At 38.8% G+C, this 24,698-nt stretch overlaps 2 protein-coding genes across 2 annotated transcripts; both read right to left on the reverse strand.

The window, feature by feature from the left end:
* Positions 1–6,778: 6,778 nt before the first annotated feature.
* Positions 6,779–17,295, reverse strand: tmem120aa (transmembrane protein 120Aa). The gene is made up of 12 exons (XM_061056433.1): positions 17,108–17,295; positions 14,355–14,473; positions 12,696–12,827; positions 12,543–12,602; positions 12,353–12,448; positions 11,345–11,434; positions 10,352–10,417; positions 10,170–10,231; positions 9,562–9,654; positions 9,029–9,093; positions 7,806–7,874; positions 6,779–7,690 (listed from the first exon to the last, which is right to left on the reverse strand). The coding sequence occupies exons 1-12, from the start codon at positions 17,183–17,185 to the stop codon at positions 7,577–7,579; spliced, it is 1,044 nt and encodes a 347-aa protein (XP_060912416.1). The 5' UTR covers positions 17,186–17,295; the 3' UTR covers positions 6,779–7,576.
* A 1,120-nt stretch (positions 17,296–18,415) lies between these two features.
* Positions 18,416–23,602, reverse strand: styxl1 (serine/threonine/tyrosine interacting-like 1). Its single transcript, XM_061056434.1, has 8 exons — positions 23,387–23,602; positions 23,192–23,253; positions 22,679–22,775; positions 22,318–22,451; positions 21,348–21,487; positions 21,142–21,245; positions 20,827–20,939; positions 18,416–19,940 (listed from the first exon to the last, which is right to left on the reverse strand). Exons 1-8 carry the CDS (start codon positions 23,490–23,492, stop codon positions 19,809–19,811), a joined length of 888 nt encoding a protein of 295 aa, XP_060912417.1. The 5' UTR covers positions 23,493–23,602; the 3' UTR covers positions 18,416–19,808.
* Between the last annotated feature and the right edge of the window lie 1,096 nt (positions 23,603–24,698).

Here is a 24,698-nt window from a genome sequence, read left to right on the forward strand (position 1 = left end):
TTGACAACTGTGTTGGGTCATTGTTTCACTTTAGTAAGACTGAAGGAACATGACTTCTGACCAATCAACAAGAGTTTATTTCAACGTCTCAAACACTCAGGAAGTAAACAAAGTGATTACCAGACGTTCATTTCTATTAACCAAATGTCCTTTTCATTGCAAGCAAACCTATCGAAATTTGTCATCCAAACACATGAAAATACTTTGCCCTGGGGTACCAGTAGCCTAGTGGTTAGTGCGCGCACCCCATGTACGGAGGCTGTAGTCCTCCAAGCGGGCGACCCAGGCTCAAATCCGACCTGTGACTCCTGTCCCGCATGTCATTCCCCACTCTCTCTCTCTCTCTCTCCCTGATTTCTGACTCTATCCACTGTCCTATCTCTAAATAAAAGCATAAAAAGCCAAAAAAAACAACAACTTAAAAATGAAAAAATTACCTCTATAGGATCTTCTGGTTTTGCCCCCAGTAGGGGCGTGGCTATGACATTATGCACATTAGGAGCTGAAATTGTTCTCTCACTATCATAAACATTTGCCATGTAACTCAAATGATTGCATCAACATTAAAAACATATATATACTTGATATATTTTTTTCTTATTCTATTAAAAATTTTGCATTTTTTTGGATGGCACATTTTGTCTACCATACAATCTAGATCAGGGGTGGGCAACTGGCGGCCCCCACCAGCCCTCAACGTGGCCCTCAGGTCAATTTTTACACATCAATTAATTGGAAACATGAAGAAAACATGATGAAATCTGCCATGAAATCATGAAAACCAGAAACATTTCCATAATTATATTTGATCACTGGTACATGTTGAGTTAAATTTGAGACATAATTGATTGTAATCGTTTTTGTATCCTAGAATTTGGCCCCCTGGCAGTGAGAATTAAATGAATGTGGCCCTTCCTGTGACAAAAGTTGCCCATCCCTGATCTAGATGTTTTACAGTTTAATATAAATAAAATCAGGGTTATATCTCTACGTTATGTTGTAGATTGTTTCCAGTTAAAGTCTTCTTCTTTCAGCACGGCCCTGGGTGGATTTTTAAGGTCTGATTCCAGTCTGACAAAGAAGTATATCGAGCCCGAAGAAGACACTATGTCAGATCACGGCCTGATCCAAAATGCTGTTTGATAGTTCAAGGGGCGAAATGTTAAGGCGCATGGCAAGCGAGTTTACTCCATACTGTCTCTTTTCTGTGGTTGCCATAGAAACACGCAGTCCGAACCCCCAGAAAGCCGGCGTGAGTGCAATCAGAGCTGCAGAGTGGGGGGGGGGAAGTCCTGCTTGGGTTACTCCCAAAGAGACGTGTTAAAATAAAGATGAATTCTGTTTTTTCTTTCACACTCTGCAGGCCATGGAGCTCTCACTCTGTGTCTCTGACTTCCTCACGTCTCGTGCTCCCATTTAACAAGTGGATGTATTCATGTCCCCCCTCTTATTAAATATGCATATTTAATCCGGCACTCAGTTCATATTTCAAGAGGTGCAGGAGTCGCTGTCGTGGGACTTAATTTACTAATGAAGAGGGGGAAAGATCTGAATCTCATAGCTGCAAGAGCACAGACCTGTGTTTCTTTATGACCCTGACTTTGTCAAATCATTTACTTCAATTAAAGGCGTATATTTAATTCCCTCTCCGCTGATTGGCAGTACATGCTGTTGGATGTTTTCGGTCTGAATCATGACTCCCACTTTCATCTGCAGAAAGACACATGCCACGGTTAATCGACACAAAACAAAGGCAGAGTGTTTCAGTAACTCGTGAAGCCACAAGTAAGTTCACACCGTCTCGGATTCAGGCAAACTTCAACTTTAATTTTGTATCATTTGAGCAAATCTGGACAGTTTTCTTCAAAGGGAAGTACGCACTGACATAGCATAGCCGCGCAGATTCTAAAATATTGAACCGTTTCATGGTGAATAATGAACTGTGACTCATCCAAACTGAGCCAGATTTGTTGTCCATGCAAACATTTCTTTGTGTTGCAGGATGACAGGTCACTGACTGGCAGCACATTTCTCTTTAAAGGCTTTATATGTGATTTTTTTGATCCAGCAGATGTCGCCCTTGAGCACCAGCATGAAACCAAAACAACTCGCGGTGCATTGTTGTGTTAGCATGCTAATGCTAGTGATCTTTATTATGCTCGTATCTTCACACTGCATGTAAATTTACCTGAAATGAGCGTGATCTAGAAACACAGTTAAGCAGTGAGTACAGTATGTTATTCTTCTTTTCTCTAGTCCCGCAATTAAACAACTTTTATACACGAGGGGAGGAGTCAGCCGGCCGTCCTGGCGATGTAAACAAAGTGAAGATAGGACTCTGAAAACTCCACAGACAGTGGGACTCGGGTGTTACACCCATTGTAGACAGTCATGACTCACAGAGTTATTTTCAGAGGATATACTTGATTTCTATTATATTTAAGTGTAAAAAATCACATATAAAGACTTTAAGTTAAAGCTTGTAAGAAGGTGAACTAATGACATACCTGGAGCAAGCACTTTTACTAACACACCCCAAACAAACAGCTTTGTTTCCCACATAAGTTATCTGACAATAAACAATGTGTTATTTTATACTTCCAGCGAGCTGAAGAAGAGAAAACATGTGTACACTTCAAACTCTACAATACATTTGAATTTTTTAACCCTTTAACATCTACCTTTCATTTCTTCTTACAGCCTTGCAGGCATTAACAGATTTGTTTTGGCACTTGGGGGCAGCGGACCTAACATAACTTTCACACATTTATTTTGAGTGGCAAATCCTGTATTTTAGGGGCTGAGGTGATTTCCTGCTGCCTTGTTATTATATGAGTTTGGTAGTCAATCAGGAAGTTAGTGGTAAAAAATGGTACTACACATACGTACGCCTCATCTATTGGCTAAAAATGATATAGTATGGATTTTGTTAAACATTTGAGATGAAACATGTTAAAGGTTCATCTTCAGAGGGTTTAAGAGGAAGACTTTGTCGTCTCCTTGTAAAAACATGACTGTGATCCTATTTTAAGAAACTTGTCAAGTAAATTGTGCTTGCAGCTTCTTTTCCTCACTGCAAACTTTTCAGCTCTTTTTTTTTTGGCTTTTAAATATCTTGAAATAAGATGATTATTTGGACCTGTCAGGTGAATATGGCTTCGTGTAACAAGATATTTTCTACTAGATATTAGACAAATACACTTGGTAAGATTTTATTTTTTGCAGTGTACCTGTTCTTCCACTTTTTCTTCAAAACTAAACTTAAGTTGCTGCAAGCTGAAGCTTCCTATGTCCCGCCTAAACCTCAGGTAAGGAGTGTCTCAGCGTATTTCACAACATGTTTATCCCTTCCTTTTACACTTTCTGCTACTTCAAGTATACTTAGAAAAAAGGCAATGTTAAAAAAATAATAGAGGAGAATAAGGACAAACATAAAAATTAGCCAAACTTTGAGTAAACCTTCAAGCTTTCCAGGCAGAGACCGACTGTGTTTCAATCCTGGATCAGCCTCTTCCCTCAGAATCACCTCTTCTATCTTGCTCCACTTCCTCTCCTCGCCTCTTTTAATCAGTCTGTCCCAGATGGAAGCTCATCAGTGCTGCCCTCCTCTTTCATAAACCCTGTCTGAGAAAAAAAGGCATGTGTATTATTCCGGACCTACTCAACCAAATACACCTCCTCCCGCCGCACTTCCTGCTGCTAGAGTCGTTCCCAGGCCTGGAGAGAAGGTGAGCACAGATAAGAGGTCTTTATCTGCATCCCAGAGGGAGGTGGGTTAAGTTTAAGGTGAAGGTTTGACATGGCCGCCCGTCTGCTCACTCTGGCTGTTCCCCTCCCTCCCTCCTCCTGCACCTCCTGATGCGAGGCTCAGGCTCGGTCCCCGATCCCCATGTCCTTGGGCTCATTCTTGACGGCCCCCACTGCTGCGGCTTTAATGAGAAAGATGAAAGCGGTGCAGGCTGGGAGAATACCCAGCCCTCCTCCTTCCCCTCCTTACCACCTCATTCACTCTGCTCCTTCTCTCTGGCCCTGCAGCACCAACTCATCCAAGACTTTCTGCGTGGAGTGGGGGGAAGTTCTGCTGTAATGAATTAGAAGTGAGGCTGGTTTCCATTTTACATTTTTCAGGTATTATTCCCTCTGATCTTGTGTGCAAATTTCTCCCCAGCCATTATTTCTTTGTGTTCTGGCACTGTGACTCTACTGCGGACATGTTTAAATCATAAACCTCAAGAAGTGCAGCTTTATTGAAATCTTTTCACTCATCTTTTCTCAGAGGATTCTTCTCTTTGGAGCTACAGTGTTACACTGATAATCGTACTGATGTCATACAGTATTTATTTATGATGCATAAACAACCTGTTTGTCCACATTTACTTCCAAGACGCCACATAATTAAAAAGAACACCTAGCCCTCTTTTTCAAGATTAAACAAAGTTACTCATTAAAACTTAACAACCAATTTGAAATACTTAGAGTTTGAAGTTTTTATTTTATTATTGTGTCATACATTTATATGCCCAGCCTGCATGGGAGACAAGAAGAGAAGACAAAAAGCAAGACAAACCCTACTCAAACAAAATATCTTGTCTTCTTTTCCAAGCTTTGGAGACACAATTAGCAAGCTTAAACACATCGAACTGAAATAGCCACTCCAGTGTTTGCACATCTGCTTATAAGAAAAGATGTTAATAGATTCATATGAGGCTGATCTGATGAAAAAACAAAGAAATAAAATAGACAAAAACAGAAATATGATCCACCACAAGAAGTAAAGAGCGGAAGAAAAGTAACCCAATCCAAAGCAGAGTGTCCAGAATGATGAACAAGTCAAAACATCACAGACCAAATTCTAAATGTCTAAGGCTCCCAGTAAAAAGTCCCAGTTGCTAACACTCAATCATGGACACTCCAGTTGCACTGCTACCTCCCACAATGGGACAAAAGCACATCCTAAAATAAGCACTGTTAGCTCCTCGCTGAAGTGAGAATAAACAGCGCCCCCATCTGGAACCACCACCAGGTGCAGCGACACAGGTGTAAAAACCAAACAGGGTTTTCTTTCCCTGTTGATTCAGCTCAGCTCATTTGCTTGTGTCTGGTTTCACTAGATAGCAGGTAGGTAACCTCTAACACCTGTTAGTCACTTATGAGCCGGAGCCACACAACCCGCAGCTCATTCATTCTGATAAAGACAGAAATCTTTACAAATGTGAAGTTTTGATTTAGATCAGGCTGAATCATTTCTTCATCACCTGGCACCCTTTGTTTTATAACCATTATTATTCAAACAGGAACCAGTGGTGAATTTGGGATTCTGTCCGAGGTGGATTAAAACACAGCACTACAGAAAATGTTCAGGATTTCAGAAAAGCCCATTCTTGTTTAAATTCTCATGCTAGTGTACCATGAGGGAGTATCAGGGCAGAGAAAATACTTTGAAGGTTGTTTTACTCCTTAAAAAGTTCACAGTTGGGTTTTTTTCTTTCAGAAGATTCTCTGCTTTCTGTAATAAATAATAAATAACTTTCATCTGCTTTAGCTGGCATCCGAATGAAGGTCTCTCACTTCTAATATTTGCCTTGTTTGAACTACAACAATGATCATTTTATTCTGAAGGGATGAGAAAAACTCACTCAGTTAAAATGAAGGTTGACCTCTAGATGTCATGTGAACAATATTCACTGTAGATCAACACTTTCCTGTTCATCCTGCAGCACCAGGTGACGAGGTGTAATCACCTCACAGAGATGTTTATCCTAATGTGTGTGCAGAACAAGACTTCAATAAAAGAAAAAAAATTGAAGAAACATTTACACAGCAGGACCAGTTTTGCAATAACAGTTCAATGCCGCCCCCTTGTGGTCAATTTGTTATATTGCAGTAATGCATCTGGTTAGAAGTAGATTTTGTCCTAATTTAAAAGTAATGTTACCTCGAGACACTTTACAAAAAGCAGGTTAAAGACCTTACTCTTTGTAATTTAATATTATAAAAGAGCGGGTAAAAAGACCGTACTAAGTGGCGATCCTAGATTCTGTTGGGGCCCCAGGCTAGACATTTTTGGGGGGCCCTAAAACATGCATTTATCACCATCATGTCTGCCATCGTCCTAGACGGATAACTCCTCTACATTTTCCTTTGTTGACTTTAATTGACAAACTTTGGGTTGTCATGGCAATAATGCATGCAACGCTTAGCAAGGCAACAAGAGAGAGTGCTTTCAAGTGGGGCCCCCTTAGGGAGGTTTCCTACCGTCATTGCAAAATTTGCACATTTGGGGCGGCTGCTGTTGTTTTACAGTTTGTGAGCCCTCAGGGGCCCCCAACTGGTCTGGGGCCCCAAGCAGTTGCCTGCCATTACTATATAACAAAGAAGACCCAGAGTTAATCCATCATGAGCGCAAAAGTTAAGAACTAATAGGACGATAAAGCAAAGGGAATATTTCAATGCTCATATAAACATCTACTTTTCTGTAAACAGGCTTCAAACTGCTTGAGTCAGACCTTTAATACTGTCCTGACCACATATACGTATTGGAGAAGCTCCTTCATAGCAGGTTAAAGTAAGGTAAGTGAAGTTACAATAATATGTATTAATAATATATAATAAGGAAAATATAATGTGTTAGACTGAATATCTCTGAATGAGTTAACAGAGTTATACCATAACCAGTATTTAAGAAGTAAATACTTTATTAAGAAGTTTATGAACTAGCTTGAACTTTTTTTTTTTTAAATACAATTTGGTACCTTAGTTCAGAAAAAATCTGTGCAGCTGAGATTTTATTGATCCTTTATTTTAGCAGGGAGAACCCACTGAAACTCACAGATGTGCCCCGCAGCAATACAATAAAAGATAGAAGAGGAAAAAAAACAACATATAAAACAGTTTAAAATAGACCAGACACATTCATAAACACAAACTGATTTTAACAAACACATGCTCTGGTTTAAAAGTCAAATTTTTCAAAACAGATGCAATCACTTTCCATTATTAGTTCAGACACGAGCTCTGATAGAGCCGACGATAAAGCGGTGGGAAAGAAGAACACAAAATATGACAACATTTGTGTGGCTTTTTTTTTTTTTAATTGACACTTTCCCCCTTTTTTTATGTAAAACGCTCACATCTCTCTCGACTTTGGGGTCTCACGTTGTATTTAAATGAAATTAACTGGGAAGTCTTTGAGGGGAAAGAGTGTAACCATAAAGCAGTGGAGGAGTGTTTCATAAAATAACTTTCTGCACGGCTTAAAAAGAAGCAGCTCAGTAACAGATTGTAGATTTCCCTCAATAAATATGATGCATATTCAGTAACACTGTCTATAATATTGGGACCTTTACAGAAACCTGACAGAGCCGCACAGTAAGACCGGCATGCGAGGTACCTGGTTGTTTGGAGTGACAGCACATTTTGACATATCGCTTTAGAAATCATTTACACACACTCACTGAATTTATGAGGACATTGATAAAAGGGGCGGTACATGTAAAAAGTCTTTAAGGACATTATAAAGTGCCTGTGGTGGTTTTCCATGATATTTGGTGATTCAGCTCAGTTGGTCGTCTCCGTCCTATAAGCTCTTGGGCTTGTCCTGGTTGTTCATGTATTTCTGGTAAACGACTCCCAGTGTGGTGAAGAAGTTTCCCAGGAAGAGCACCATGTAAGAGCAGCCGCACATCATAACCTAAACCACAGCATGAAAGATATTCTGAGTCAGAGGCTCTTTGAAACTTGTAGAACATGAAGAGAGAATAAGATTACAAAACAACAAGACTTTTGAGTTTCCCTCGTGAACAAACCTGCCACTCTTTGCACTGCGGGAGCTGAGACATCTTGAAGAGTGTAATGCCGTTGTAGAACTGCCAGAACTGTAAGAGGAGTAACAGTAAACAATCAGGAATGCTTTAAGCATCAGTTTAATTTAATACCCTCTTAAGTCATTAAGGACAAAATGTCCACTTCCAAAAAACTGCTATAAAAATAGAACAGATTAATATTTTTTTCTACTTTTTTTTGCATAAATCTCTTAAACAACTCCAGCCCTCCTCAAAACTATCAAATATTGAATAATTACCAGGAATTTAACCCTTTAAATTCCAGAATCATGTAATCAAACTGGCATTTAAAGGGTTAAATTCCTGATAATTATTCAATATTTGATAGTTTTGAGCAGGGCTGGAGTTGTTTAAGAGATTTATGCAAAAAAAAATAGCAGTTTTTTGGAAGTGGACATTTTGTCCTTAATGACTTAAGAGGGTAGTAAACATGTTTCACTGTGTTCTATTGATCTATTAAAAACAAAAAAAAATTGCCTTCCAAAATGTGTCAAGAGGGAGACTTTCTTACAAAATGACGGCCAAATAAAGAGAAAACATTTGCCCAAATGGACAAAAATGTCCATAATGATGCATGAGGGTTAAAACTCACTTTAAGGCCCGTTTCCACCAAGCGGTCCGGTTCAGTTCAGTTTGGTTCGGTATCCATTTATTGTCGTTTCCACCGTCAAAAGTTTGGAATGGTACCAAAATAAGGGATCTGTACTGTCCTACTTTTTTGGTACCCTTCTGTTGGGGTGCCAGGGGTACCGATCCGAACCTATAGGGTCCCTTTGTTTACTGTGTCCCTGTTCTTCTTGAACGTTTGACTTAATTAATAGCTGGCTACACTATGTTGGGCTGCTATGATGTCACACTATTACATAGCTGACGAGGGTATCTCCATCTGGCTTACACTCCGATAACCAAAGAAGGGTACGGTTGGCTGTGAAAATGCAAACAAGTTCAGGTTCAAACTGTACTGAACCAAACCCGACTGCTTGGTGGAAACGGGGCTGAAGTGTTAATTTCAGTGTATGCGACTTTCTTGTTTTATTCCCTGCTGGCTGTGAATCAAATTGCTCCTCTGGGATAATAAAGTTTACCTTGACTAATCTATGAATCATTTTGTTTTTGATTTAAACCCTTAATGTTTGTGCTCTACAGTGAAGTTAGCAGCGAGCTGAGCGATGGGAAAGGCTACTCACGTGACCAAAGAACAAGAAAGGTAGAAGGAAGGTCAAGCCTCTCCACATCCAGGACTGGAAACCTTCTGAACACCAGGAGAGGAGACCAGAGAGTCACTGACATTTACCAGTTATGAAGGTTTTTACAAAGTAAACATACAAACAATGTAAAAGAATCATGTCCTGAAATTAGCAGCAGACCTGGACATTGTATTGGAAAAATGAGTTTGGGCACATGGGATGAACTGTGTAAGGAAAGGGATATGTTTCCCTCTCTGGCATTGTTGTTGACACAATGGAGAAGTGACATTGATGAGTGTGGCGATGTTCCAAAAGCTGAACTTGAGCTTTTGAAGAAAAAAGCTGGCGCAGAGGGTAAGTTAACATTTAAGACGCCGAGCGCTGAAAATGCGCTCAACTGCACTGGTTTCATATGGAAAATAAGAACTGCCAAGAAAAAAGGGCATTAGTGGACACAGGCCCATTATGTCAGAGTCTCCTAATTCTGAATTTAAAATGTGGTTTACAGCAGCTTCAGGTTCAACTGTACTCACCGACTGTGAGGTCCATGTTATGCCTTTCTCCGAGCGCTCTGAGACGGTACAAGCTGCCACTCTGGTAGTAGTACTGGAGAAACTGGACGAAGCCTTAACAAACAGAACGGAGAAAAATAAACACAAGAAGACGTTAATAATCTGCCCAGACATCGCACTTTATGTTGTGTGTTTGAAAGAAGACGAATTCATTTACAGGATCATGTGTCGTTCCAAATATGAAACCTGCAGGAGCTTCCTGGACTTCCTGCGTGAGCCTCAAACATATACGTACAGCTGGGAACTATTGACACTTCCCCATATTATTTTACATTTTTAGGGTTTATTTTTTGGAGGTTCTGAACATTAGGGACCATCATTAATAAGTTAAGACAGTTTTGGACCTCAGAAACATCTCTTGTTCAGAAGTAATAAGGAGCACGTTGTTAAAGACAGAGCAGTAAATCCAGACATACAGTAAAGTTCAGAGGCATTTTTATGTCCAACCTATTGTGATACTCTGTGATAAGAAGGCCCAAAACACTGGGGAAAGCTGGTTTGAAGAGTACACTGTGCTGATTATAGTGTGTATATATCAAACAGGGACACTTAGGACACCGCTCTCTTACTTTGGTAGAGACAGTATGATATGAACTGGTTCCTAAACATCTGATAGAGAACCCCTTCAGGCCTGAAAACAAAGAGATCCGCTGGTTAGAATGGAGCACAAACACAAAACTATTATGAAGAAAAATGTCAATGTGTTCCCATGGAAACAAGCAAACAAGACAAAAAAAAAAACATGACTCACCAGGTGAGCATGACTCCAGACAGAAAGGTGGACACATAATGATGAAAGACCCACCAACCTCGGATCCTGAAACAACATAGAGGACGGACACTGAAGGATACGGGACTGCACTGTTTGTTATAAGCTTGTAAAAAGTTTGATACTTGTTTTAGAATGACAAAGTATCAGTTAATTTAATGACCAATGGTATCAAAACGTACAAATGTTTAAGAAAAATCTTCAGATCTTCATCAACGTTTAGGTACCCGGGTGTCTAGGACTTGTATTTGGTATCACTATCGTTTCGTTTTCACTAGAAATGTTGTAATGAGATGAGATCTGGTATAGTGACAACCCTAGTATGTTGTAGTACTCTAAAGTAAGGCTCTCAAACTATTACATTTTTGAATGTTTGAAATTCCATTATTTCACATTTAGAATTTTAAAAATGTGGCTTTTATTTTGAATTTCTGTTCTGTCTTAAGCTGAGAGTACTTATAAACTGTTTGAATTCAACCCTGCTTTTATTTTGAAATAAAGTAAGGACCTTCTTGCAGATCGAAGACTACAGCATAAACTTAACCACGGACAGAGGAACTTGTTACGGATCTAAAAGTAAATGAAAACATTTAAAATGAGCTGAACAAAAAGTAATAAGGTGGCTGGTATCTGTGATGCAACTAAAGGGACAAATAGCATGTGATTAAAAGATTAAACAAATTCTTTTAGACCTCAATAAATCGCGATTAACTAGTTAATGCCTACTGTTAAGTAAACCAAAAGGAAAGTTCATAATGTAAGAAGACACAGGCTGGGTCTAGAGAACATCATAACTATAACTATCATCACACTGATCATCCTAAAGAGGATATTGCCGATAAATCCACAAAGAGGAACTCATTTAATTCAGGGTTCAAAGGGTTCATCTCTAAACGTCAAGGTCCCAGGGAACGGAACAGACTATCATGTATCATTGTATTAAAAAAAAGTAGAAAGGGTTAATTCGTTGCCGACCTCGAGCCGTTGCTGATGAGGACGCTCTCCCGGATGGTGAGCGTGCAGTAGTACCACACCAACAGGAAGTAGAAGAGGGCATCTAGGGCTCTGAAAACACAATTTCAGATAAAACTTAACCACACGGAAATTTAAACATTCGATGAAAAAACAAACTCAGCAGTCGTTTCAGTTTGAGTTTATGAGAGTCTAATGGGTGTGAATGTTTTTTTTTAATGTTGTTTGAACCAAAGGCAATGTTCTGTCACTAAGTGATAGACAATAATGTCTAAAACAGGCCGGGTAGTAAAGGCTCTGTGAGTCCTCCTCTCATCATCCACCTTGCTCATAATGACCAAATAATCACATTTCAGGGTTCATTATTAACAACGGTTTTGTTTGACTTTGCACCGCTTCAGTGCTTCATTTCAAGTCATTGTTGCCAAAGACCGAAAAGAAAGCCCCAAGCTTCATTCCTGCCAGTCCACTGCTCAGTCACTTTCTCCTTTTCTCCGTCTCCGTCCTGTTTTGACCACTTTGCCTCTGCCTTGATGTTTCTACAAAGAGAACAGAGCTGACGCCGGTAATGAGAGAAACTTCCCCTCCAGGGCGCTTTGCCTACAAGCTTTGTCTTTAAGCCAAACTCGCCTCGACCCAAGTCACATGGTCTACCTCCACAGAGGCACCAGTCTCCCTACTTTTTCAAAGTCAGACTTGGGAAGAGATGTCGCAAAAGCAGAATTTTAAACTTCAATACAAGCATTTGTATATGAGACCTCGTGGGGCTTCCTCGGCTTTTGGAGGCGGCCTCAAGTGGACACTCGAGGAACTGCAGCTTTTTTTTTTCTCACTTCCACACAGGCAAAAGTTTTTAACTCTGGAGAATGTCACTTGGTGTTTACTTTGAGTTGATCCTACATACAAAATAACCCACTAGAGCCCAGATTACACATCCATCCAATAAATAAACCCTGGAGTTGGATACACTGTAATGCAGTGAATATAAAAAAAGACTCTGAGAAGTCTTACCTGTAGCTGAACACAAAGCGACAGGTGAAGGAGAACACGAAGAGGATGACCGTGAGGATGAGTTTGAATTTCTCATATTCATCTTTGTAGGCAAATCTGCAACAAAAAAAAAAAAAACATGTAAATGTGATGTGAGAGGTGAATTTAACTTTATTTTGCACAATCTTTGTGTACTATGAAGGTGGCTTACTTCGACTGTTTGTTCAGGAGTGTTACATTGACGCTTCCTAGCACAAGGCTGAGGTATAACCTGAACAGCAAGACGGGCCAGTCATTCAAAAAGCCCACATTTCATCATGATTTATTGTCGTCTCCTCTACAAAACCACGTCACTCAGACTAACCCGTTCTTCTTTGGCAGAAAAGCTTCCATCTCAGAGAAGGCATCTTCTCTCTCTTTGATGGAGGCTCTGATTTCAGTGATGGCCTCCAACTCCTCAGGACTTAATGTTGGTGTTGGGGTGTTCTCTTTGCATCTATTGATGAAAAACATTGTGACAAGTTTACTACACACCATAGAGTTGTGTGTATAATCACTAGCAAGATTCGTTTTCATATTTTTGCTCTTTTGCACAGTTTTAGATTCATAATATAATAAGACACTGTACGTTTGTTAAAAAAGACAGAAATATCAGAACAGTAACAAACACTGGGACATTACACACAGGTCATAAAGACAACAACATATAAGCCACAGATAATCAGAACACACATCACAATCATACATTAAAAGCTCTTCTGAAGAGGTGGGTCTTGAGGAGTGATTTGAATGTAGATGGGTCGGTGCAGTGTTGAATGTGAGTGGGGAGTGAGTTCCAGAGGGAGGGGGCAGCTATAGAGAAGGCTCTGTCCCCTCCAAGGTTCGGTGCTTGGTTTCTGGACCCGCTGCAGATCGCGTTGGTGGGCGGGCAGAGCACCGGGAAGAGCTCCGTGTAAGTCCACCTTTCTGTCTGTCGTTCTGTTCTGACCGAGTCGAGCCCGACCGTCAGTCCTGCCCTCCTGTAGGACAGTGTGGCTCTATGTTGGGGAGACAGGAGGTCGGTGTTGGAAGAACGGAGGCTTGGTGAAGGAGTGTGACGGTGGAGGAGAGCCGTGAGGTCAGAGTGGTTGAGGGCTTTATGTGTGAGGAGCAGGATTTTAAATTGGACACAACCCATTTTTCCATGCTACAGTCCCCAACACTGCAGCTCTAGATAGGGATAGGTTTAAACACTACTTCTATGTTGTATTGTTCTCTTAGTTTTTGCTTTGTTTTTTTTGTTTTTGTTTCCTGTCAAAGCGTCTTTGAGTATTTAGAAAAGCGCTATATAAATCTAATTTATTATTATTATTATTATTATTATTATTATTATTATTATTGAACAGGGGACAGAAATTTGGATGCTGTTCCCGTTCAACAAAATACGCAGATTTCTCTCTTCTGAAACTTGATTCCTACTCCCTCAGATTATAACGTGTGCTGCTAAATAACATTCATTACAAAATGTTGAATGTCAAACTCGGCCTTGTCGTAACGTTCTGCACAAAACACATTTTCAAGCTACAAACTTAATGACATGAATGTACTGTAATAAAACAATTTAATGGTGTTGTTCATTTGGACGATTCTTAAAAAATGTATAATCATTTCTCTGTTGTGTCTTGAGATATAAAGGTCAACATCTCATGTGATCCTGACTTCACTCTTGAAAAGTGTAACTAAGTTAAATGTTATGGTATTATTTTGGTTGATAAAAACTTGTAAGTATGACTGATGGAAAGCATGAAAGCAATAAAAATAATGATATATAAAAAAAAAAGTATAATAATGGATTTCATGGATTAACCGTGGCTCAATATTTCATCTTTTGTTTTTAAAATCAGCCTTGTAGCTTGCGAGACCAATGTCCCGCTTACAGCGAAGGTGAGGAGTCCTGTAATAAGTCAAAGCCATTTAGGCGCAGTACTGCTCCTGCACAAATATTTACAGTGTCTCCTCGGTGAACCTGCTGATCCGTACTCACGCTTCAAGTGACAGAGACAGCTCTTTCAGTTTCTTCCTCTGACGTGAAATAGCACCGGAGCTGCTGTCCTGCAGTTTGGTGACTTCCTCGAGCTTCTGTTTGTAAAGACGGTGGGTGTCCTAAAAGTGGAAAGAGAAACATGTATCAACTTGTGGTGTGTAGTAATAACTGTAAGCAATGCATGATTCTGCAAGGTACAGAAGACACAAAAACATCCACGTGAATCGTCAACAATTCTGCCAAACGGGTCACTCGCTGCATATCTTTAAAAGTTCAGTTTGAATTGTCATGTAAATAATCGATGATTAATTGTTTGTTTGGTGAGAGGGGTGCCGGTGGCCTAGTGGTTAGTTTACAGCCCACCCCCCCCCCCCCCCCCCCACGATGTTCAGAGGGTGTTGTCCTGAAAGCGTACGGCCCAGGTTAGAATCCGACCTGTAGTTCCTTTCCCGCAAGTCATTCCCCACTCTCTCTCTCCCTCCTGTCCTGTTTCTCAAATTAAGATATAAAAAGCTCCAAAATAAATATAAAACAAAAAAAACAAAACAGGATGGTCCTTAAATTCTGAACCAGTTGGATAAGGTTTTTTTGTTGGGCCTTTATTTATTCAACGATGAGTTCACCTCCCCGTCGCACACACCATTACTAAACAGTTCCCAGTATGTTTTAGACGTGTGTCGTTGAGTTTGCATGAATGGCACACGCAGACAGAGGCTGATTGTTTTTAGCCGAGTATGTGACCTACAATGGCAGTTGCTCCAGAGTGCTGCACAGTCAGCTCTGTGGTAATCGAGATCATGTTTCAACAACTGCACGATCTTGATTTGAGATACTTTCATTCATGTACTTTTGTTGATTTATAACCGTCTGATATCTCTCTAGTTCCAGTCAGAGGGCTGTAATGTAACTTTTTACATCAGGTACAACTTAAACATATTTAAGGTGCTTACACATTTACAGCTTTAGTTACCGATCGAGTCGGTGCCTTGCTCAAGGGAACCTCGCCAGTGCTCAGAAGGTTTTTATTTTTATTTTTTGTTATGTCTGCTCAATGCTGCTCCATGTCTGTCCTGCATGATATACATTTTTTTTTTATTAACCAATTGCTGCTTTATATGTATCCTGCATGGTTTATGTATTTTCTCCTGTGGCTGCTCACCTGTCTGCTTAATTACTGTCATTATATTTCTATTTTTGTAGCTTTTAGCGATGTTTGAATTTTTTTTTTTTGTAGGGAGCCTTTTATAAAATCTGGCCAGCGACAACAGAGGAAAATTTGCCTTTTGGCATATTTACAGAAATGTTTATCAATATGCAATGTCCCTGTAAAATAATAAAAATAATAAAAATAAATAAATAAAAAATAGGTGAACTGGCACCTCTCCAGCTACCAGACCAGTTTCCAGATTTGGTCTGCACCAGGACCAGGTCCCTACAGACTGAGCTACTGCTGCCCCTCGAGTGAAATAAGAAGTGGATGAAAATAAATGTGATCTACTGGTCAATCTTTATTTGTATAGTGCAAATTTATAACAAATGTTATCTCCAGACGCTTTAAAAAAAAGAGCGGCTAAAAGACCTTACTCTTTGTTATTTTATCTACAGAGACCCAACATGAATCCATCACGAGCACAAAGCAACATTTAAAGTTACAGTGGCAAGAAAAAAACGTCCTTTAAGAGGCTGAAACCTCGAACAGAACCGGACTCATGAGGAACAGACATCTGATGAAACTGTGCTGGGTTTGGAAAGTGAGACAGACGGAGAGGCAGGAAGAGGAACAAGAACAGAGACACACAGAGCAACAACAAACACAAAGACAAAGATTTAAAGCTACAATATAAATCATAATGGTAAAAGTTTGTGTAGTAAGTATGACAATAGACTGATCAGTCTAATATTAAGAGGAACTGTAATGATGATGAAACGGGGAGGACTCATTGTGTTAATTATTGATGTTGAGCAGATAATAGATTCATTATAATATTAATATTAATAATAATAGATGTAAGGCTGTTATTAATAGTGTTAGTAAAATCCGTGTTATTTACTTCTTGAGTTTATTTTCCATCTGTTTCATAATTACATATTTATTATCATGTTTATCTCAGCATTTTTGCACTACTAACCACTGCACTTATTTATCCTTGTTCATTAGTGTTTTTGCTTATAATATGTTTATATTTAATGTTATAACTTTGTACACTGAGAGCACAGTTACTGAAGATAAATTCCTCGTGTGTGTAAGCATGCATGGCCAATAAAGCTGATTCTTTTTGGAGATTATTGCAGGACTTTTTATTAGGGGGATTTTTGGGTGCTGTGTTTTTTTTTTTTATCCTGTTACTTTAGTAAATGCTCTGAAAGCTTTAGACACAACTGTAAGTCTTTTGTAAGGCTATTTAATGACGCCAAATGCAAAACAACATGTTGCATGTATATCTAGTTGTGTGCTTTTTAACTGAAATGTGTCAAAAAACTCCAATGAATCGTCCCTGAGAGTCCAGTAGTAGTTCTTCTCTCTAAACAGAGCCGGACTGTTATCATGAAACATATGTTGCGTTTAGGAGGGCTCGTAATCGAGGCAATCTACTCTACCTTCTCCTGAGTTATTGTTTCTCTCTGTCTGCTTCTCATTAATAATTCATATCTTGAGCTGCTGTGGAGGGCGGATCTCCCAGCTGCTGCCTGGTTGCCCACCGGGACAGTTCACACTTGTATCATAGGTGACATTAAGAGTTAGAGAAACTCACCTGAATTTGTTGGTAGTCTTTCTCCAAGTTCTCCCATTCGCGTAAACATTCAGTCAAACCCGTCGGAGAGAACAACATTGTCTACAGTAACATAAGGAAGCCTCCTGAAGTTGGGTAATATTCACACTCTGCTGTGCAAGAGTTGTACGGACGGCTGTCTGTCGGTGTCAAAAATGAATTCGTCGAACAAGAGCTACTTCCGGTCTGAGCCTTCATAATAAAAGCTTTACATAGCAAGGAGATTTGGTGGAAGAATTCAGACCCTCAAGTAGATTTTTTTCTTTATTTTTATCACACATTGAAACTCTGAAAAATACCTGTATTTTTTAACTTTAAGTGTAAAGGTATTGCCAGCTACAGTTTAAGTTAAAGTAGCCTACTCAGAGTTTTTTTTACATTCAAATTGCAGCTGTATTTATGTGGTTTACTGCTGTGGTTGTTTAAGGCTGAGCTATTACTGTAAGGGGCTGAAATGTATTGGAAAATAAACATACCAGAGCAATTTTAACAGAAATGATTCACAATAAACAGCAATGGTTATTTTTTGATATTTTAGAAGGACTAACGCAAGGCGTAAAATGTACAACTGAGGCAAAGAAGTTCCTCCGATTTTTATTTTTACAGCAAGCAAAACAGCCCACCTGCCCACATATCTCCACCTGCCTTCATCTTGTAAGACTGTAACATTCAGAAACAATACAAGAGGACATTAAGGGAGATAAACACGCATCAATGAACACTAAAAACAAACAAAGAGAAAAAACAAGAAAGCAAACACAAAAAACAAACAAAAAAACATAGACATCATCAAAACGGATGAGATAAAAGTCAACAACGCTTAAGTCTTATCACAGGTAGCTGTAGTATTTACCACACTTTAAATTTTAACGAAACACAAAAAAAACTATCAGCCACAGTATCTTTGCAGCACTGTATTACTTCCTTATCTTCCAATTTTGTCATACCTTTTTATATACAAAACTGTAGCTTCTACTTTATTTTTTTTAAATATTCTACTTGGCTATACTGCATTTTTATAATATTTTTAATTGGCCTAATTCTGCAGTCCAACTTTAATTTACGGAGATGGATCTTCTTCCATGAAATGCTCTTGGTCTATATTGTCCCTGTCAGGTGTGAACCACAGATCTCCTCCTGCAGATGTAATGCTGTTTTTAAAGCTAATTAGGGTTGAATACATAAAATAAAATCTTCTATAATGCAGTCTAATAATCTATATATATAAAAAAGATTTTCACTTATGTGCTTTTATTTTTTTAAGGTTAAAAAAAGATCACAAAACGTTGCGTCATTTCCGGTGTGTGTCACATGCGCTGAGCGTGCTGGCAGGTCCAATCAGAAGTCCCGTTGAGTTTTTTGGGTTCCTCTTATCAGCCAATCAACCGCAGCACCTTTAAACCAGCACTTTGTGTGACTTTGTGTGCTCTGAGTTTAACCCTGCAGGGAATTCCTTCTCATAAATCACTCGACTTCTGGTTTAAAACCGCAGACTGTACATGTTAAAACACGAACTTTGAGCCTACTTTCAGAACATATAAAACAAAAACGTAAAAAGTTTATTGATTTAGCTCGTTTGGTGGATCTGGTGCCAGGAAAAATGAATGCTTGACAAGTTGGCATTTTGCCTGTATTTTTAGAAGTGGTGTTATGTAACAGGACAAACTGTCTTCTTCAACATTGTTAGAAACTCTGGCATGGTATGGACTCAAAATACAATGATACTGAAGTGAGGAGGGGGGAAACACATCTCAATATATATATTTAAAACAGAAAAACAAATAAGCAGAGTGAGAATCAAAGTGAAGTAAATTAAAACACATGAAAAGTCCCTTGGTGACACTTTACTCTTTATTCTTCTTGTTTCCTCTCATTTAGTTGCAATGTCGAAATTCTTGAAGACATATTTCAGAGGGGAAAATCTAAAAAGCTTTCTTAATGTAACATGGCTGACACCTGTTTCGGAAGGTGTCCATAAAATGTCAACACCTCAAATAACAAAAATCGCATCAAATAATACAAATAATCTGAAAAGCTATTGATGTTATTCTTTTCCTCCTGTCAGCTCCTGTGTGTCCCACCGGAGTTAAAGCTTTTTGTTTGCACTTCCTGACCTTGTTTCCTCCTTTCTAGATTCTTGCTTGTGTTGTTTTTTCTCTCTGATTTGCGTCGCTTTGGATAAAAGCATCTACTAAATGAATTGCAGAATTGTAGAAATACAAAATGCAATACAGATGAATAAATAAATAATTAAATTGGCTATTTACGGATTATGCCACTGCTCACTGAGGTTGTCAAAATTGTCTTGATACTTTTCAATGCCACATGTTTTAAAATGATACAATTTCTGTTCTTGTAATGATAATGCCAAAGCTAAAAAAAAGGCAAACTACTGCACAACATCCCAAAAATCAGTTGACAACATTTACGTATTTGTGCAATTCAGACCGTGTGCAGGTGCAATTTTTAAATACTGAAAACAAGAAATTAACTAAAATTGGGTGCATAGAACATAGAAATATGTATCGATCGGCTATCAATTGATTATGACTATCATAGCAGAGTTAGTTCTATTATGACAACCCCACTGCTTACTTGAGTGAGTGCAGAGTAACACAATCAGCAGTCTTTATTGCTGAAAGTGAATAGAGTCACACTGTTGTCAAAGCTGTAGCTTCCTTTGTTAAAAACAAGGTTCAGAGGCGTCAGTCACTTTTGTTCCCGCGGTGTGAAGCTCCCAGTCAGACAGCTGCTGTAGAAACCCCGTGTTGGGCCTCATGGTGGGTTTACATTTGCACATGTACCTCCAGGCCTCCTGTAAAAAGTCAAATTAAACGAATTGTGAACTTTTGAATTTAGTATTTCACGTCTTATTTGCACATTTTCTTTAAATTATCAATATTAAGCTCACACAAGTACATAACCAGATAGTTCGAGATTTGAGGAGACACATCGGGGAGGATTGATATCATAGCTTATTTGTGGTTAGATCTAGTTTGGGATGTAGCACATGTTGTCATTTTTGCACCTCGATTGCATGTATGTGGCTTAAAAAATATTTAAAAAAATAAAGTTCCAGTACGTCTCTCAAGATAAAACATTTTTACCCGATATTTGTTACAGCCTTAAGATCATATTTGAACTAGTAGAGCCACGATGTGTATAGCACAAACTGCAACCAAGCTGAATTGACCCCATACACTGTATAAAACATGGACGTAGGCTCGGTGACTTCACCGAATGGTCTCTGAAGTGGCATTTTGAACCCCGACGATGGTGGTCGCCATATTGGAATTGTTGTCTAAAACTTACTATCTGTCAACCTAGCAACAGGCAAAGAGAAAGATAAGGCTTGCTCGAAGTCCCCCAGCCAACAGTTACACTCTTTCCTGGGAGACAACTTAGCCTGATCCTACTTCTGCAAATGTATGCAGAACTTTTAGCCTTAATGTAAACAAGACAGGTGAGTTACAAAAAAACATCCCACTTGTACAGGGTGAACCATGAAGACATGATCTATTCACACCAAATTTGTTTTTTATACCTCGCTGTGAACATGTTAATTTCTGATGTCATCATGGGCATTTTAATATGGGACTTCTGGGGTTCTTGCAGTTAGCCTCAATGGGACACATTTTGCATTTCCACATTGTCTTCATTTTTCAACACTTGAGGTCACTGCTTGAATGAACCCTACTTGCCTGTAGTGTGTATTTGTGGTGGTGCATGAGAAAGGCGATGGTTACAGCACTGCAGCGGCTTCTGCCATGCTCTGAAACGATCAGGACAGGCAAGCCAATGTTGATGTTCGAATCTGAAAACACAAGAGAAAATGCTTTTTCAATGAACAAAATCCTCTGCATTATGACGCTTAGTAACAAAATAAGAGTGAAATTCAGAGATATTTCTGTTTGTATTTTTCTGAATGCCTCGTTTAATTCTCATCAATTGTAAAACTAAGGCGCACCCAAAACACTGACTTTCTCTTTTATTCGTTAAGTATGGTCATGACTTACCGATGAAACTACAAATCCTTTCAAAACTTGAATACAAATCAAACGCCACTGAGTCGACAGCAGGGACGTTTAGGATGGTCTGGTTCCGCTTTATGGATGTAGATCTAAAAGAGTTAAAATCAACTTATGAACAGAGTCCACCAACAGGGGGTTTGATTTCCTGAAATTCCTCTGTTGATGTTACAAAAGAATCAGTCCTGCCTTACTCCACACTCTCTGAGAAACTGACGACAGCGCTGATCTTCAGGTTTTTTAGGATACTGGAGTCCAAGCTTTGATTCTGGTCGCCCATATACAGCAGTCCTGCTATTATCTCCACTGGATAAGCCTTCAGGTTTTCCAGCTCCTGAGGTAGTCCAGAAACGTCATTGTCATCAGCATTCATTTGACTCAACTCACAACTCAGAACAAGGATGTCATATGGACCAGAATGTATAAAATCTCTGGATAACTGCACGTCACTGGGGCTGTGATATTTTAATAAATACAAAACCTAGAAAAGAGGTATCAGCTTTGATGATGTAACACTAAATCGAAATGTCAACGACAGCAGAATGTTAACTATTGCATGTTCAAAATGTGTGTTAAAGACTGTTAAAATTATCACTTTTAACATAAATGTATCATTCATGAACATCTCCACAATCTGCAAACCAATAGAGGAGCTCTGCTATAAATAGACCAATTTCCTATTTGAAATTTGCAATCTTAACTGTGCAGGTAATGATTGAATGCCGTTCTAATAGTATTAAAAAGGGTTTAGTGTACACAAGATGTGGCATGTGGGCGTAGATTGGCGATGTGGTTATTCAACATCAGAAACAGAATTAGCTTGATTGGAAAAGTCTGTTTACACTAATAAAAGTAATTTGACCCAATGTTGGACACAGCGCCAGGAACACTTTCAGGACGCTAGAAAGAGATAGACACACAGCTAATTTAAAGAATATCAAGGCTGAATCAAGAGTGTTGACAGAAAGATAGAACTATGATGAAAAAATACAATGTAAATCAAAAACAGTTAACATTACAATAGTATAAAGTCTCAGCTGGACATCAGCCCAAAAGAGGAGAACGTGTAACGGTATGACTGAGGCTCTGTTAGGACATATATCTCCTGGATGTTTCATCTTCATAGACGTATTATTGAGAGCAGGTCAGGTGTGTTCGTCTTACCGAGATGGTGTAGAGGATTTTCTCCGTCCTTAGAAAAGTGTACAGAGCTGAGAACGTCTCAAAGCCTCCTCTTAAGATCTTGACTGGATAGAGGCTTGCTTGAGCAAAGGCCCGTGCACAGTCAACTGCCCTGCCTGCAAAGCAAACACAGAAACACTCTGGTGAACTTCCTTCATTGGTTAAAATGCATGTTTAAAGCATTGCATGTTGAAAACTATCACGGTGTAATGCAGAGGAAGATAGAGATGCTCAGAGAGGTTTCTTTCTCTATACCACTTCTGTTTTTGCAGCATTTTGAAATGTATATTTTGTACCAGTCAACATTTTGCAACATTTCCTGTGCATCACTTTCACTGATTACCTTGCTCCTCTAAACAGCTTGTGTTGCCGTCATAGACTACTACATGCTGCATACTGTCCACCTCCACAGCCACTGGCAGAAGAAATGTATCTGAATCCTGTAAAGAGTATCAAAGATTTCATTATTGAAACTTTTTGTCGGATTCTTTACATCGCATCAGAAATTGTAAATACAATCTCTCCTCGTCTTGATACTTTTATTCAGAGTGTATGACACACGTAATCTAGCTTCAAAATGTAAAACGGTTAAAGCCAATTTCCGAATATATCTGGAATAGATTTATTGTGTATACCGCTACATCATTAATGCTGCATCTTGTGAAACTTTACAAATTTTAACTCCAAAACGCTGCTGTTTTTGTTTCTTCATTTATTTCCCCTTGCTTCTGAAATGAACAATTGCTCCATTTTCTAGTTGTCTTTTTGGTTCTAATGTACCTACAACTGAACCGAAAAGTATTTTATTGATTCTTACATATCTATAACAAAACTGTCGAACCAGTAATATCCGTACCACTTTGGCATTTCGAGCTGTTGGGATGTGGCTTGTTTGGTAATCTGGTGCTTCACGAGCATCTAGAAAAAACAGACACAAATATAACAAAGTTCATTTGAATTATAAAGAAGATCAAATCAAACCTTTAGGAAGTGGTCACATAAACAACCCAACCTAATAATTAGTATTACTGAGCTGAATCAAATCTCTTACCAATCAAACAGAGGTAGTTGATCTCTGCCAGCCTTGAAACACAACAGTTGCGTTGGTTGAGAAGATTGTAGAGCTCCAGAGGCTCACACATCATGATTTCAGCCATCACAGGAAGAAACAACAAACAGTTAACTAAAACCAAATATCAAGATCAGATTAACACTATTATTAACTGGACCTGTAGGAGAAAACATTGTATTTTTGCCTCTCTGAGTTCCAAAGAGCACATGTTGTTTGTATGGGTTCTGTTGCTCAGCAACTCAGCTCATTCTCTAATTGGTTGTTGGTTGGTGAGGATGCAGAGCCTTAAAGTGACAGGCATCCATTTCTGGAGCAAGATGAGTTTATTTATTTATTGATGAAGGAGTTTCAGGTATTAAAAGAGGATACAGCCAAAAGAAGAACAACATATATTTCAACATTATTATAAGTTTCATTCTCCAACAAATATGCAAACTGTCTACTGCTCTTTTTATTATGTTGTGAAGATTGTAACTGAAATGTACCTGTTTGATCTGCCTATAGCTCATATTGTAAAAGTTTATTATTAACCTCAAATTCCAATAATTTAAAAAAGATAGATACATTGATATTAGATATTCCAGCAGCAGGAAGCACCAAAGGATAGAACAGCACACAGACACAAAAAATAAAAACACAAGTTATATAAAAATATACTGTACACAGTAGCAACAATAGACATGTTTAAAAATATACAGATTTATATAAAAAAATAGTAACAGGGGCGCTGGTGGCGCAGTGGTAAGTGCACGTGCCCTGATTTCCATCTCTATCCACTGTCCTATCTCTCCATTAAAGCCCAAAAATAAATATTAAAAAAATAAAAATAAATAAATAGTAGCAGCAATAACAAGAAAAAAAACACTAATAAGTTCAGGTATTTCCTACCATGAGCAGCAAAACATGCAAAGTAAACTGGATGATGACATGTGTAATTAATACATACCAGGGAGGATAAGTGCATGAGTACTGTGGCTAACATTGGCAACTTTGTTGATTATGAGGTCAAAACATCTCCCTGTAAGATGCATATACAATTTCATGTCTTAATGTGGTGCACTGTTCATTTGAACAAAATGTGCTGCTGATAGGTTAACACGAGGCTTGCTGTCCAATGGAAATCAGTAAGTTTTGAAATCAGTGGATAGAACATCAGCACAGCCCCAAATGCTTAAAAAATAATAATTCAGATTCCTCTCTAAGTAAAGCATGCACTATTGAATAAACTACCACTTGTGGAAAAAACACATAAAATGTTTTTTTTTACATCATCAGAAATCCTAACATTTTG

This window comes from Labrus mixtus, chromosome 14 (assembly GCF_963584025.1).
Source record: "Labrus mixtus chromosome 14, fLabMix1.1, whole genome shotgun sequence".
Taxonomy (NCBI): Eukaryota; Metazoa; Chordata; class Actinopteri; order Labriformes; family Labridae; genus Labrus; species Labrus mixtus.

Bases quoted from the DNA above. Each gene is read 5' to 3' on its own strand.
- styxl1 (XM_061056434.1), bottom strand. From the start codon at position 23,492: ATGGCTGAAATCATGATGTGTGAGCCTCTGGAGCTCTACAATCTTCTC. The intron at 23,254-23,386 runs GTAAGAGATTTG...TGTTTTTTCTAG, and splicing joins CAACTACCTCTGTTTGATTG to ATGCTCGTGAAGCACCAGAT. The intron at 21,246-21,347 runs GTAAGGCAGGAC...TAACTCTTTTAG, and splicing joins AGTTTCTCAGAGAGTGTGGA to ATCTACATCCATAAAGCGGA.
- tmem120aa (XM_061056433.1), bottom strand. From the start codon at position 17,185: ATGTTGTTCTCTCCGACGGGTTTGACTGAATGTTTACGCGAATGGGAG. The intron at 9,655-10,169 runs GTAAGAGAGCGG...CTGTTTGTTAAG, and splicing joins ATCATACTGTCTCTACCAAA to GCTTCGTCCAGTTTCTCCAG. The intron at 7,875-9,028 runs GTGAGTAGCCTT...CTCCTCTTACAG, and splicing joins CTTTCTTGTTCTTTGGTCAC to TTCTGGCAGTTCTACAACGG.